Below are 12362 nucleotides of genomic sequence, written 5' to 3'. Positions count from 1 at the left end.
TAGATGTGTTCTATATGTCTATTTCCATCATATATATCTGCTGATATGTGCTGTATATCTGAATTGAATTGATTTGAAAACAAACAGAAAAAAGAAAAAAATCAAATACAAACAGCCGTCGGCATAGGGCTGGCCGGAGCTCCTAGTTGCTGACGCATGGCATCTATGACGTCGGCATAGATTTAAACTAAGCCGTCGGCATCGACTCCACGTGTCAGCAACTGGGAGCTCCTCGGGCAAGTCTATGCCGACGGCCTGGCCGTCGGCATACATATATACTAAGTCGACGGCCAGGCCGTCGGCATAGCCTTGCCCCAGGAGAGCCCAGTTGCTGCCACGTGGCAGGCCTATGCCGATGGCCTAGCCGTCGGCTTGGTTTAAATCTATGCCGACGGCGTACACTTGCCACGTGGCGAGCAGGCGTTGGTCAGCACTTGACGGCGGCCGCCGTTAGGAGGTAACGTTGCCGACGGCCAGGGCCGTCGGCATAGATGTACGGACACCGTCGGGATAGGGCCTATGCCGACGGCCTCCCGGGCTACGCCGACGGATATGTTGCCGACGGGGGCCGTCGGCATAGGCCTGCCCCGACGGCCAATCAGGGCTATGCCGACGGCCAGGGCCGTCGGCATAGGGTGCGATTCCGGTAGTGCATCCTGCGTTGCCCAATCAGGCCGTGGTGCTCAGTTCCTCGTTTAGCCGGGTGCTTAGTAAATGTTTGCTAGTAATTAAATTATAAATCATATTTCTTATTTTTTTAATTTAATAGAGGCAAACATATGCGGATAGTGTTGGATGACGGCCTCCCGACCCCTTACCCATGGACGGATGCGAGAGGAATTTTGCGGATGCTCAATGCTGCCCGGCCCCGCCATCGACCCCCGCTCGGCCGGAACTCACTTGAGCATTTTATTTCATCAAAGAGCTCGCCTGCACGGTGGGGAACTCAAAATCGAACCAAAGGAACTCGTGCTGCAATCTCCAATTCACGGGAAATATCAAGCCTTTAACGAGCTGCTCACCGTTGAGCGTTGGCCACTGCGAGCTCGTCCCATGCATACACGGGCAGGCCCTCAAGACAGAGCCTGACATGGTGCCGGAGGTCGACATGCTCTGCGTGCGCCTCCAAGCGCTAGTCCCGTGGTTGCAGCTTCTTCTTGTTGCCGAACAAGATCTCGCGTCGGGAGGCGGTGATGGCCGCGTGATGCTGTCATGCTGATGGATGAACCGCACCAGGAACTGCTCGGGGTAGTGGAACACCACGACGACGTCCGGCGTGAGCGCCCCGATTTTGCGGGCGATGGTCAGGACGATCTTGTCAGTTGATGCACGCTGCTCCGGTCGAACCAGGCAACAACCACGTTAGACTCGAGCAGTGCCACCTGCATCTGCATTGCGGCGGTGTTGTGGATGACGGAGGAGACTTCCGGGCGCACGGTATGGTCTCCAGACCAAGTCGAGGCGAACACAGAGGAAGCCATGGCCCCATCCAAGCCTCGCAAGTGGCACCCGTCGTTGACTGGGAGCGCCGACGCGGAGGTGCGGGCGCGGCGGATGGGAGCAGCTGTGTGCCCAATGACCGGAGCGAAAGCAGTGATGACAGGTGACTGGGTTGCGGCAATCGATGTCGTGGTAGCGAGGCATGAGGCAGTGCAAATACAAGCCTTTTATCCACGCAGGAGGAGGTGGACACGCAGTAAATCTCGCAGTTGGCGCGGGCGAGGATGACGAGCGCGGTCGACGAGACCTGGTATCCACCCATGGCGTCGACAGCTCAGTCTCAAGCCCCGCGGTGGCCGCGCCGAGCGGGGTTGAATGCCCAGCCGTCCCTTCTTGAGCTCTGAAAGCAAGCCAGCCATCACTACCAGAATAACTGGCGATGCCGACGGCCGAACCTATGCCGACGGCCCCCGTCGGCATAGATTGGCCTATCCCGACGGCCCAGCCCAAGCCGTCGGCGTATATCTATCTATGCCGACGCCCCCGTCGGCAAAGCTCAGCCGTCGGCATCGCGAGAAATATGCCTACGGCGGCCGTCGGCATAGATAAGCCCGTCGGCATAGAACGTGGGCCCCGCTACCCGGGCGGAAACGGCCTTTTGACGGCGTCAGTCTACGCCGACGGGCTAACGGCGGCCGTCGGCATAGCCCCCACGTCATCGATCCGCGTCGCTCGCCGGTCCGTGGGGTGGCAAATCTATGCCGACGGCCTCGCCGTCGGCATACTCCTGGCCCATGGATGTTGCCACGTCATCGATCCCCGCCCTTTGCCACGTCATCGATCAGTGGCCGTGTGCGCAGGTATGCCGACGGCATACCTTTTTTTTATATTTTTTGTATTTTTTTTATTTATATTATTTACTTTTTCCTGTTTTTTCACAACATAAACGTGCCTTATCTAACAAAAATAAACATACCCCCATGGTATATCGATTGCCCCCCTCACGGACGTTGCTGCCGCCGTGCCCCACAGCGACGCCGGTGAGGGGGGCACACCCCGGAGCTGCGTGCCGGGTGCCTGCGCCAGCCACCACGCTTCCACAACCGTAGGAGGGCCCAAAGCAACACCTAGCGGCATTGCTACCCCCCCAGGTACACCGTCCCGTCTAACCGGGCCCTCATACATGCGGGGCGGTGTGGTGCCATGTCTAAAGAGGCGGGACGGGGGCCCTGGGGGGATAGCAATACCACTTGAGCGTCGCACCGGGCCCTCATACATGTGGGGTGGTGTGGTGCCATGTCCAAAGAGGCGGCGCGCATCTCCGGGGTGTGCCCCCCTCACGGACGGCGGCGCCGCCGGCACCTGGAGGGGGGAAACGGACGCGTCGGGTCTACACGGAGGGGATCTTGCTGTGGGTCTGGCCCGGATGTTGCTCCAAAGCGTTCCTATGGGCTGACCTAACACAACCGGGTGGAGAGTTCCACTGGTCAAAGCCCGTCCGTGTAAAGTCAAAGGGCTAGATCTCGTGGTCTAACGCTACATGGTTAGGCGGGACGGGGGCCTTGGGGGGATAGCAATGCCACAGGAGCGTCGCATCGGGCCCTCATATATACATGCAGGGTGGTGTGGTGCCATGTCCGAAGAGGCGGCACGCGTCTCTGGGGTGTGCCCCCCCCCTCGATGAGGTGCCCGCGTCGTGTAAAAAACTCATGATTTTATCGCGCTCCGAGTATTTAATAATATTCACGCCGCATCGTTACCGCAGAACGACTACTACCGTGTCATCGCCGTTCGTTAGGGGGGGCACCCCCCGGAGACGCGTGCCGCCTCTTCGGACATGCCACCACACCACCCCGCATGTATCAGGGCCCGGTGCGACGCTCGGGTGGCATTGCTACCCCCCCAGGGCCCCCGTCCCGCCTAACCCTGTAGCGTTTGATCACGGGATCTAGCCCTTTGACTTTGCACGGACGGGCTTTGAGTAGTGGACCTATCCACCCGGTTGTGGTAGGTCAGCCCATAGGAACACTTTGGAGCAACATCTGTGCCAGACCCACTGCAAGATCCCCTCCGTGTAGACCCGACGCGTCCGTTTCCCCCCTCCAGGTGCCGGCGGCGGCGCCGTCCGTGAGGGGGGCACACCTCGGAGACGCGTGCCGGGCGTTTGCACCCGCCACAACACTTCCAGACTTGTGAGAGGCCGCCTAGGCAAGATTTGGCGGCATGCTAGCCACCGGAGGCCGCCGGCCACAGTCTTAGACACGCGAAGAGCAATCCGCATAGAGGGAATTGTTCAGATACTACTCCATCACGAACAATTATGAAAAATTAGCATCAGTCCTATATCACATGTGCTCGCGTCGTGTAAAAAACTCATGATTTTATCGCGCTCCGAGTATTTAATAATATTCACGCCGCATCGTTACCGCAGAACGTCTACTACCGTGTCATCGCCGTTCGTGAGGGGGGGGGGGCACACCCAGGAGACGTGTGCCGCCTCTTCGGACATGCCACCACACCACCCCGCATGTATGGGGCCCCGGTGCGACGCTCGGGTGGCATTGCTACCCCCCCAGGGCCCCCGTCCCGCCTAACCCTGTAGCGTTTGACCACGGGATCTAGCCCTTCGACTTTGCACGGACGGGCTTTGAGTAGTGGACCTATCCACCCGGTTGTGGTAGGTCAGCCCATAGGAACACTTTGGAGCAACATCCGGGCCAGACCCACAGCAAGATCCCCTCCGTGTAGACCCGACGCGTCCGTTTCCCCCCTCCAGGTGCCGGCGGCGGCGCCGTCCGTGAGGGGGGCACACCCCGGAGACGCGTGCCGGGCGTTTGCACCCGCCACAACACTTCCAGACTTGTGAGAGGCCGCCTAGGCAAGATTTGGCGGCATGCTAGCCCCCGGAGGCCGCCGGCCATAGTCGTAGACACGCGAAGAGCAATCCGCATAGAGGGAATTGTTCAGATACTACTCCATCACGAACAATTATGAAAAATTACCATCAGTCCTACAGCACATGTGCCCGCGTCGTGTAAAAAACTCATGACTTTATCGCGCTCCGAGTATTTAATAATATTCACGCCGCATCGTTACCACAGAACGTCTACTACCGTGTCATCGCCGTTCGTGAGGGGGGGCACCCCCCGGAGACGCGTGCCGCCTCTTCGGACATGCCACCACACCACCCCGCATGTATCATGGCCCGGTGCGACGCTCGGGTGGCATTGCTACCCCCAGGGCCCCCGTCCCGCCTAACCCTGTAGCGTTTGACCACGGGATCTAGCCCTTTGACTTTGCATGGATGGGCTTTGAGTAGTGGACCTATCCCGGTCTAACACCGGTTTTCTTTTTTTTAGTGATTTTGTTCAAGAGGAATGGACGGGAATGAATCCTCCTACTGAGGCGGAGGCACTTACTCTTCTCCGTCATGGAAACCCTGGACGTAAAAGTTTTGTTGCTTGGTTCATGGAGAAAGTAATTTTCCACACTCCCCTATTAAATACCTAGTTCAACATTTATTAGTTAACTAATGCACGCAACAATTTCAATTATACTTGTAGGGAAAAGATCCGAACATATCAATGGATGATGAATTGAGATGGGTTTCCATGGGTTTTGACCCTGCCGTCATGACATGTAAAAAGTATGATGTGAATGGGTATCGCTTCCATACAGAGTATCACCAGAACAGCCGGCCTGATCCCAAAACTATAAATACCGGAGTGTACACCCCCGGTCAAAATTCAGTAGACTACTACGGAAGGGTACAAAATATATACGAGATTAAATTCCATCAAGGGCGCGAGACCCTAAGTCTGCCTGTGTTTAAATGTCGATGGTTCGATCCGCGGGAGGGGGTAAAACATACGCCTTCCATTGGTTTGGTCGAAGTTAAACCATCAAGCGTCTATGCCGGAGCCGATCTCTTCATTGCGGCTACCCAAGCTACACAAGTATATTATCTGCCTTACCCATGCCAGAAAGAGTACCTAAAGGGTTGGGAAGTTGTGTTCAAGGTGTCGCCACATGGTAAGCTACCGAACCCGAATGAAGACGGTTACTACAACATTAACCCCATGACATACGAGGGAGTGTTCTATCAAGAGCAACCTGATGATGATGATGTGGTTAGAAACGATGACGCTAGACCATTGGGTGATGATGATGTGGATCCAAAAGACGACGAAGCACGGAATGATGGTGAGACCATTGTCAATGAAAATGACATACTTATGCTAGAAAAGTTAAACGAAGACGCTGACGACGAGGAAGAGCCTCCACCTCCGTCAGACAACGAAGATGATATGATTGATAGTGATGATGAGACGGACCGAGAAAGAGGTACAACAGTGATGATTCATATGGTTTCTAGCAGATGTACGTGTCAAGTCTTTTTTTTCTATAGTTTAGGAATATGCCTTTTATGCATTTTTATTAATGTGTTTATTATCATGCCTTTTCCTTCATTTCATTAATTTACTAATTGCTTATTCTCTTTTCAATGCAGGTTCGTGGAACATGGGCAAGGGGAAGGCCGACGGCGTGGGTTTCCTACGCAAGGTCGTTGGCCTGCCTAGTCGGAGTGGTCGAGCACGTAATCCTCCCCCGGGCTACTTGACGATGACTCCTCACAGGGAGGTCGAGGGAGAGGTGCCCCTAGAGGAGGAGGGGGCGGGGGGAGAGCCCCTAGAGGGCGAGGTGGTGGGGGGAGAGCCACTACAGGGGGTCGCGGCCAGAAAGGGCGCACCCTCACCGACTTAGGGGTGTTGTCTTCGAGGCCATCCTCTAGTGAGGTACCCTCCTCTGGTGAGGAGGAGGAGGAGGACGAGGCAGGCGAGGAGGAGGAGGTTCGGGATGGGGCCGAGGAGGAGGTGGAGGAGGAGGACGAGGAGGAGGAGGATGAGGAGGAGGTTGGGGAGGGGGAGGCAGGCGAGGAGGAGGGTGGTGGCGGGGATGATGGTGCTGGCGGGGAGGGGGTTGACAACAAGGGGTGGCTGCGTGGTAACGCAAAGCTACCAAAGCAGGTTCCTACTACTGAGGAGCAGAAGTGGCTCATTGAGCCCACGGGGAAAGAGTAAGTGCCACTTTATAATAATTTCATTATTTTGCTTGTCACATGCTCATTCCGGTTGTTATTTATTTTGCTTGTCACATGCTAATAGTTCATTCTTTTGCAGCAACTAGATATATTCTAAAGGGGTCCGTATTCCGAACGGCCTCATCATCGTCTTGCTGAAGTTACACTGGCCGGGGTTGTACTGTCCGGATCCAGTCAGGCACCCGAACCATCGGGTCTTGGCCACGAGCTGGGAGCACTGGGAAGCGGCCCTCCACGCGGACCATGGGACCCATGCCAAGGCCGTGATCACCACTTTCTGGGTGAGTTCTCTTCAGAAGCACAAGTCCATTCTAGTTTCATGAATGATTTAACTCATGGCTTCTTCCATTCTTGTTTCGTGCATGATTGTAGAAATTCTATCGAGTTCTCCCTGAGCACAGGGCCAGAGCGGACCAGATCGTGCTACGCCAATGCAAGAAGAAGGCCCGCCAGATGCAGTACGAGGTGCGCTATGTGGCCATCTCGACATACCATCACGACTATCTTGGTGTGAAGATGACCAAGGAAGACGCGCGGAGGATGGGCATTACCTTGGAGAGGGACGAGTTCTTGAAGGTAAGTATAAAAGATTTTTCATTATGCTTTCATTATGCTTTCATTACCTTGTGGTACATTTCACCGTTTCGTGTTGACATGCCATTATGCTTTCATTATGTAGGTGTTACCAAATTGGTGTTATGGAAAAGATGAGTCCTGGGCGGCATTGGTGGATCTTTGGTGTGATGAGGCTGGAGCCTGGGCGGCTATGAGAGTCAAAAACAAGGCTAACCGAGGGAAGGAGGGAGTACATGCTCAGGGAAACCGAAACCACTATCTCCACAAGGCAGTTAATGTATGACTAACCCCATTAAACATTCTTCTTCTTCTTCTATTTACCATTACTTTCTTATGTATGACTAACCTCTGTTTGGTGGTGCAGGAGGAGAAACTGAAGCGGCCGCTCTCACACATGCAGGCGTGGGAGATCGCCCATACGCGGAAGGACCCCAAGCCTAGCGAGCCCAAGTACTATGGCAAGAAGACCGCGCATAGGAAGAAGGCCTACTCCGATGGGTATCTGGCGTTACATCCTGACACACCTGACCCCATTGCGGCGGATCTGGACGAAAGGGTGGTGGTGGGCATGGGGCCGAAGGAGCACGGTCGGGAGGCGGTTCTCGATGCTGTGATCACTCCTACTATCTCCTACACACAGCTCCATCGGATCGACCCGACCCTGAGCCAGCGCACGAGCACGCCCATGAGCAGTGCACCGTCACTGTCCCTCTTTCAGGAGCAGCAAACTGTAAGTATTTTCCCTTTTATCTTCATTGCTCCCTTTATTTTCCGCATTTAGTAGTTTTATGAGTCTCATCATGTCATACTGTAGGCCTACATGGAGTACACACGCCAGGAGACCATGGCGTGGCACGATCGCCTTCATGCATACCATCAGCAGAGGGATCGCCAGATGCAGCACGCTTTTCAGGAAATGGCGGCCGGCAGGTGTCCTCAATGGCCATCAGCAGAGGGTCCTCCGGCACAACCAACGTTGCTGACATTTGAGGAGTTTGTGGCACAGAACGCTGGCCCCTCGCCGGTTAGTTCATCCCCAATCTATTCACTCAAAGCATATCATGCCTTTCAACACAGTCATATATCCCGTTAATATGTCTTTTCAACATCCAGGGAACCGGTGGATCAACCGTTGGCGGTGGTCTTCGCAGCACTCCCGAGTCACGGAGCCCGACCACTCCGATCCATGGAGGCGGAGGCGGAGGTAGAGGCGGTCTTGGCGGTAGCGCTGCCGCTAGCACTGACGACCTGGGCTTCAGCGGTCTTGGCGGTGACGACCTCCGCGGTGCTCGACGTCCTGGCGCTTAAGCCTTTTGGTTACTTGTGTGCTTATGCTTATGTATCTTTAGATGACTTGTGTGTGGTGATGATGATAAACTTGTGGTCTTTGATGGTCCTTTAGATGACTTGCGTGCTTCTTTATATGCTTATGCTTATCTTTATGTTGATTATGATGATGCTTATGCATATATTGTTGTGATGGTGACGGATGATACTTAGATGTGTTCTATATGTCTATTTCCATCATATATATCTGCTGATATGTGCTGTATATCTGAATTGAATTGATTTGAAAACAAACAGAAAAAAGAAAAAAATCAAATACAAACTATGCCGACGGCTAGGCCGTCGGCATAGGGCTGGCTGGAGCTCCCAGTTGCTGACGCATGGCATCTATGCCATCGGCATAGATTTAAACTAAGCCGTCGGCATCGACTCCACGTGTCAGCAACTGGGAGCTCCTCGGGCAAGTCTATGCCGACGGCCTGGCCGTCGGCATACATATATACTAAGCGGACGGCCAGGCCGTCGGCATAGCCTTGCCCCAGGAGAGCCCAGTTGCTGCCACGTGGCAGGCCTATGCCGACGGCCTAGCCGTCGGCTTGGTTTAAATCTATGTCGACGGCGTACACTTGCCACCTGGCGAGCTGGCGTTGGTCAGCACTTGACGGCGGCCGCCGTTATGGGAGGCCGTCGGCATAGGCCCTATCCCGACGGCCAATCAGGGCTATGCCGACGGCCAGGGCCGTCGGCATAGGGTGCGATTCCGGTAGTGCATCCTGCGTTGCCCAATCAGGCCGTGGTGCTTAGTGCCTCGTTTAGCCGGGTGCTTAGTAAATGTTTGCTACTAATTAAATTATAAATCATATTTGTTATTTTTTAATTTAATAGAGGCAAACATATGCGGATAGTGTTGGATGACGGCCTCCCGACCCCTTACCCATGGACGGATGCGAGAGGAATTTTGCGGATGCTCAATGCTGCCCGGCCCCGCCATCGACCCCCGCTCGGCCGGAACTCACTTGAGCATTTTATTTCATCAAAGAGCTCGCCTGCACGGTGGGGAACTCAAAATCGAACCAAAGGAACTCGTGCTGCAATCTCCAATTCACGGGAAATATCAAGCCTTTAACGAGCTGCTCACCGTTGAGCGTTGGCCACTGCGAGCTCGTCCCATGCATACACGGGCAGGCCCTCAAGACAGAGCCTGACATGGTGCCGGAGGTCGACATGCTCTGCGTGCGCCTCCAAGCGCTAGTCCCGTGGTTGCAGCTTCTTCTTGTTGCCGAACAAGATCTCGCGTCGGGAGGCGGTGATGGCCGCGTGATGCTGTCATGCTGATGGATGAACCGCACCAGGAACTGCTCGGGGTAGTGGAACACCACGACGACGTCCGGCGTGAGCGCCCCGATTTTGCGGGCGAGGGTCAGGACGACCTTGTCAGTTGATGCACGCTGCTCCGGTCGAACCAGGCAACAACCACGTTAGACTCGAGCAGTGCCACCTGCATCTGCATTGCGGCGGTGTTGTGGATGACGGAGGAGACTTCCGGGCGCACGGTATGGTCTCCAGACCAAGTCGAGGCGAACACAGAGGAAGTCATGGCCCCATCCAAGCCTCGAAGTGGCACCCGTCGTTGACTGGGAGCGCCGATGCGGAGGTGCGGGCGCGGCGGATGGGAGCAGCTGTGTGCCCAATGACCGGAGCGAAAGCAGCGATGACAGGTGACTGGGTTGCGGCAATCGATGTCGTGGTGGCGAGGCATGAGGCAGTGCAAATACAAGCCTTTTATCCACGCAGGAGGAGGTGGACACGCAGTAAATCTCGCAGTTGGCGCGGGCGAGGATGACGAGCGCGGTCGACGAGACCTGGTATCCACCCATGGCGCCGACAGCTCAGTCTCAAGCCCCGCGGTGGCCGCGCGGAGCGGAGTTGAATGCCCAACCGTCCCTTCTTGAGCTCTGAAAGCAAGCCAGCCATCCTGCGTTGCCCAATCAAGCCGTGGTGCTTAGTGCCTCGTTTTGCCGGGTGCTTAGTAAATGTTTGCTACTAATTAAATTATAAATCATATTTGTTATTTTTTTAATTTAATAGAGGCAAACATATGCGGATAGTGTTGGATGACGGCCTCCCGACCTCTTGCCCATGAACGGATGCGGGAGGAATTTTACGGATCGCTGTTGGAGATGCCCTCAGGGAGAGTCTCGGACGCACTCGTCCGCATCAACGCCGGGCGGCTGGTGGGGTTGGGGGGGCAGGGCTTCGTTTTTTGGGTTGAAGACACAAGGGAAAAGGCGGCTAGCAAGATTGCCCAGTCCATAATATCTGATGGTACTGCTCCGAGTTAGATTGCTGGGGTACGAATCGATCTGATCCATCAGATTGCAAAGAATATACGGTCCAATTTAATTCAGAGCCGCTACGTTGACCAAAATGTATACACGCATATATACTACATGAAAACTATCTATATGTAACGCACATGATGTACGTGTATATTTTTGTCAGAATAGGTTGGAAAATATTGTTTTCAAATTGTAGATGCTGATAAAACAGAGGGAAGTCGTTGGCAGTACTAGTAGTACCTTGGCATCCGTGAAGGATGTGAGGATTGCCTTGGTATCCTTCCGAGCAGTGGCACTTGGCTCCACCAGCTGCCACGCCAAAGCTGTTGGAGCTTACGCATCTCCAACCAGACTTGGGGTCAAACACGACCAAGTCATAATCGCGTTCCAGATCCAGCCACCATTCCAGCACTGTGGGTACGCTGGTCACCTTCGAACTGGCATGCTGCTGCTGATCGAACCACTCGCGACCATCATCAAGTGTGTTAGTATTTGGCATGGCGCCTATGTTCCTGACGAACCAGTCGCGATCGACTATGAACGCGGTCCACCACATATTGCGCTGGTTGACATAGGGCGTCTGGTCCAGATCCTTGAGCTGCACCCGGTACGTGGGTAAACCCTGCACGATGGTCGTCTGGCAGCAGCCGATGCCGGAGCACGATGTGTCACTTGGATCTGGAATCCCGTCACACAGCGCGGCGCAGGCGCTGAGGTACCGGGGAGCCCTGTCATCACCATCGCCATGGCTGGGAACGAGGTGGGCGATGAGGCCGCACCCGACGGCCACGAAAACGTTGTGCTGGGTCGACACCACGATCGTGCCGGTAGCCGCTACGCCAGCGGACCACGACCCGCCGTACTCTAGGCTGGTATTGTATTGGTAGTTCAATATCTTGCTCCGGACCCGCACCGTGTTGTCTGCCAACGAGATGGCGTCCACTTCCACGCCGTCTCCCAGGAGCAGCTTGTGCGGGTGGTGCGTGACGTCGCAAGTGAGGTTGAAGCCTGCGTGGAAGCAGCCCTGCCGGAAGCCGAAAGGGTAGGGGACGGTGACGCTGCCGCAGGCCTCCGGGCAGCCAGGCAAGGCTGCTGGGACAGCGGCGACTGCTGCAGCCACGGCGAGCTCAAGGGCCATCAGTACTACTGCTAGTACTGTAGGCATGAGGACATTTGCTTGGAGGGATGAGAGGTGGGCAAGGAGACGAATGGTCATCTCCAGCAACTTAGGTTACCAGCAGTCACTCGACAAGCTATATATATGTGGCAGAGATGCAGGCTTAAGTTGCACGATTACTCACTCCTGCAGTCCTACTAGTAACCCATCGATGTCTCCTTTATTGGAAAAATGGTTGGTCTTCTCAGTGGACTTCAACGCCGCCAGGTACACGGATATAGACTAATCAATATAAGCATGTTGCATGTCCAGTAGCTGAGTTGGCATCGTCCTCGTCCTATTTCGTTTTAAACTTCAGCACTCCCTCCGTTTCAAAATAGATGACCCAACTTTATACTAACTTTATACAAGTTAATATAAAATTGGGTCATCTATTTTGGAACGGAGGGAGGGAATATGTCTCTTTGGTATACAAGCTAGAAAAGTCCATGCCGCAATAAGA

General features: G+C 54.8%; 1 protein-coding gene across 1 annotated transcript in view; it reads right to left on the bottom strand.

Annotated features, from left to right (window-relative positions):
- The window catches only part of LOC109760324 (wall-associated receptor kinase-like 8), a 29283-nt gene extending 17334 nt beyond the window's left edge, over window positions 1–11949 (bottom strand). Inside the window, exon 1 of the mRNA XM_020319156.4 lies at window positions 10984–11949. Coding sequence (XP_020174745.1) covers window positions 10984–11908 — 925 coding nt within the window. The 5' untranslated portion in view covers window positions 11909–11949. The remainder of the gene's footprint in view (window positions 1–10983) is intronic.
- Window positions 11950–12362: the final 413 nt, after the last annotated feature.

Source organism: Aegilops tauschii, chromosome 2 (assembly GCF_002575655.3).
Source record: "Aegilops tauschii subsp. strangulata cultivar AL8/78 chromosome 2, Aet v6.0, whole genome shotgun sequence".
NCBI classification, from domain to species: Eukaryota; Viridiplantae; Streptophyta; class Magnoliopsida; order Poales; family Poaceae; genus Aegilops; species Aegilops tauschii.
This window is presented reverse-complemented; position numbering and strand designations above follow the sequence as displayed.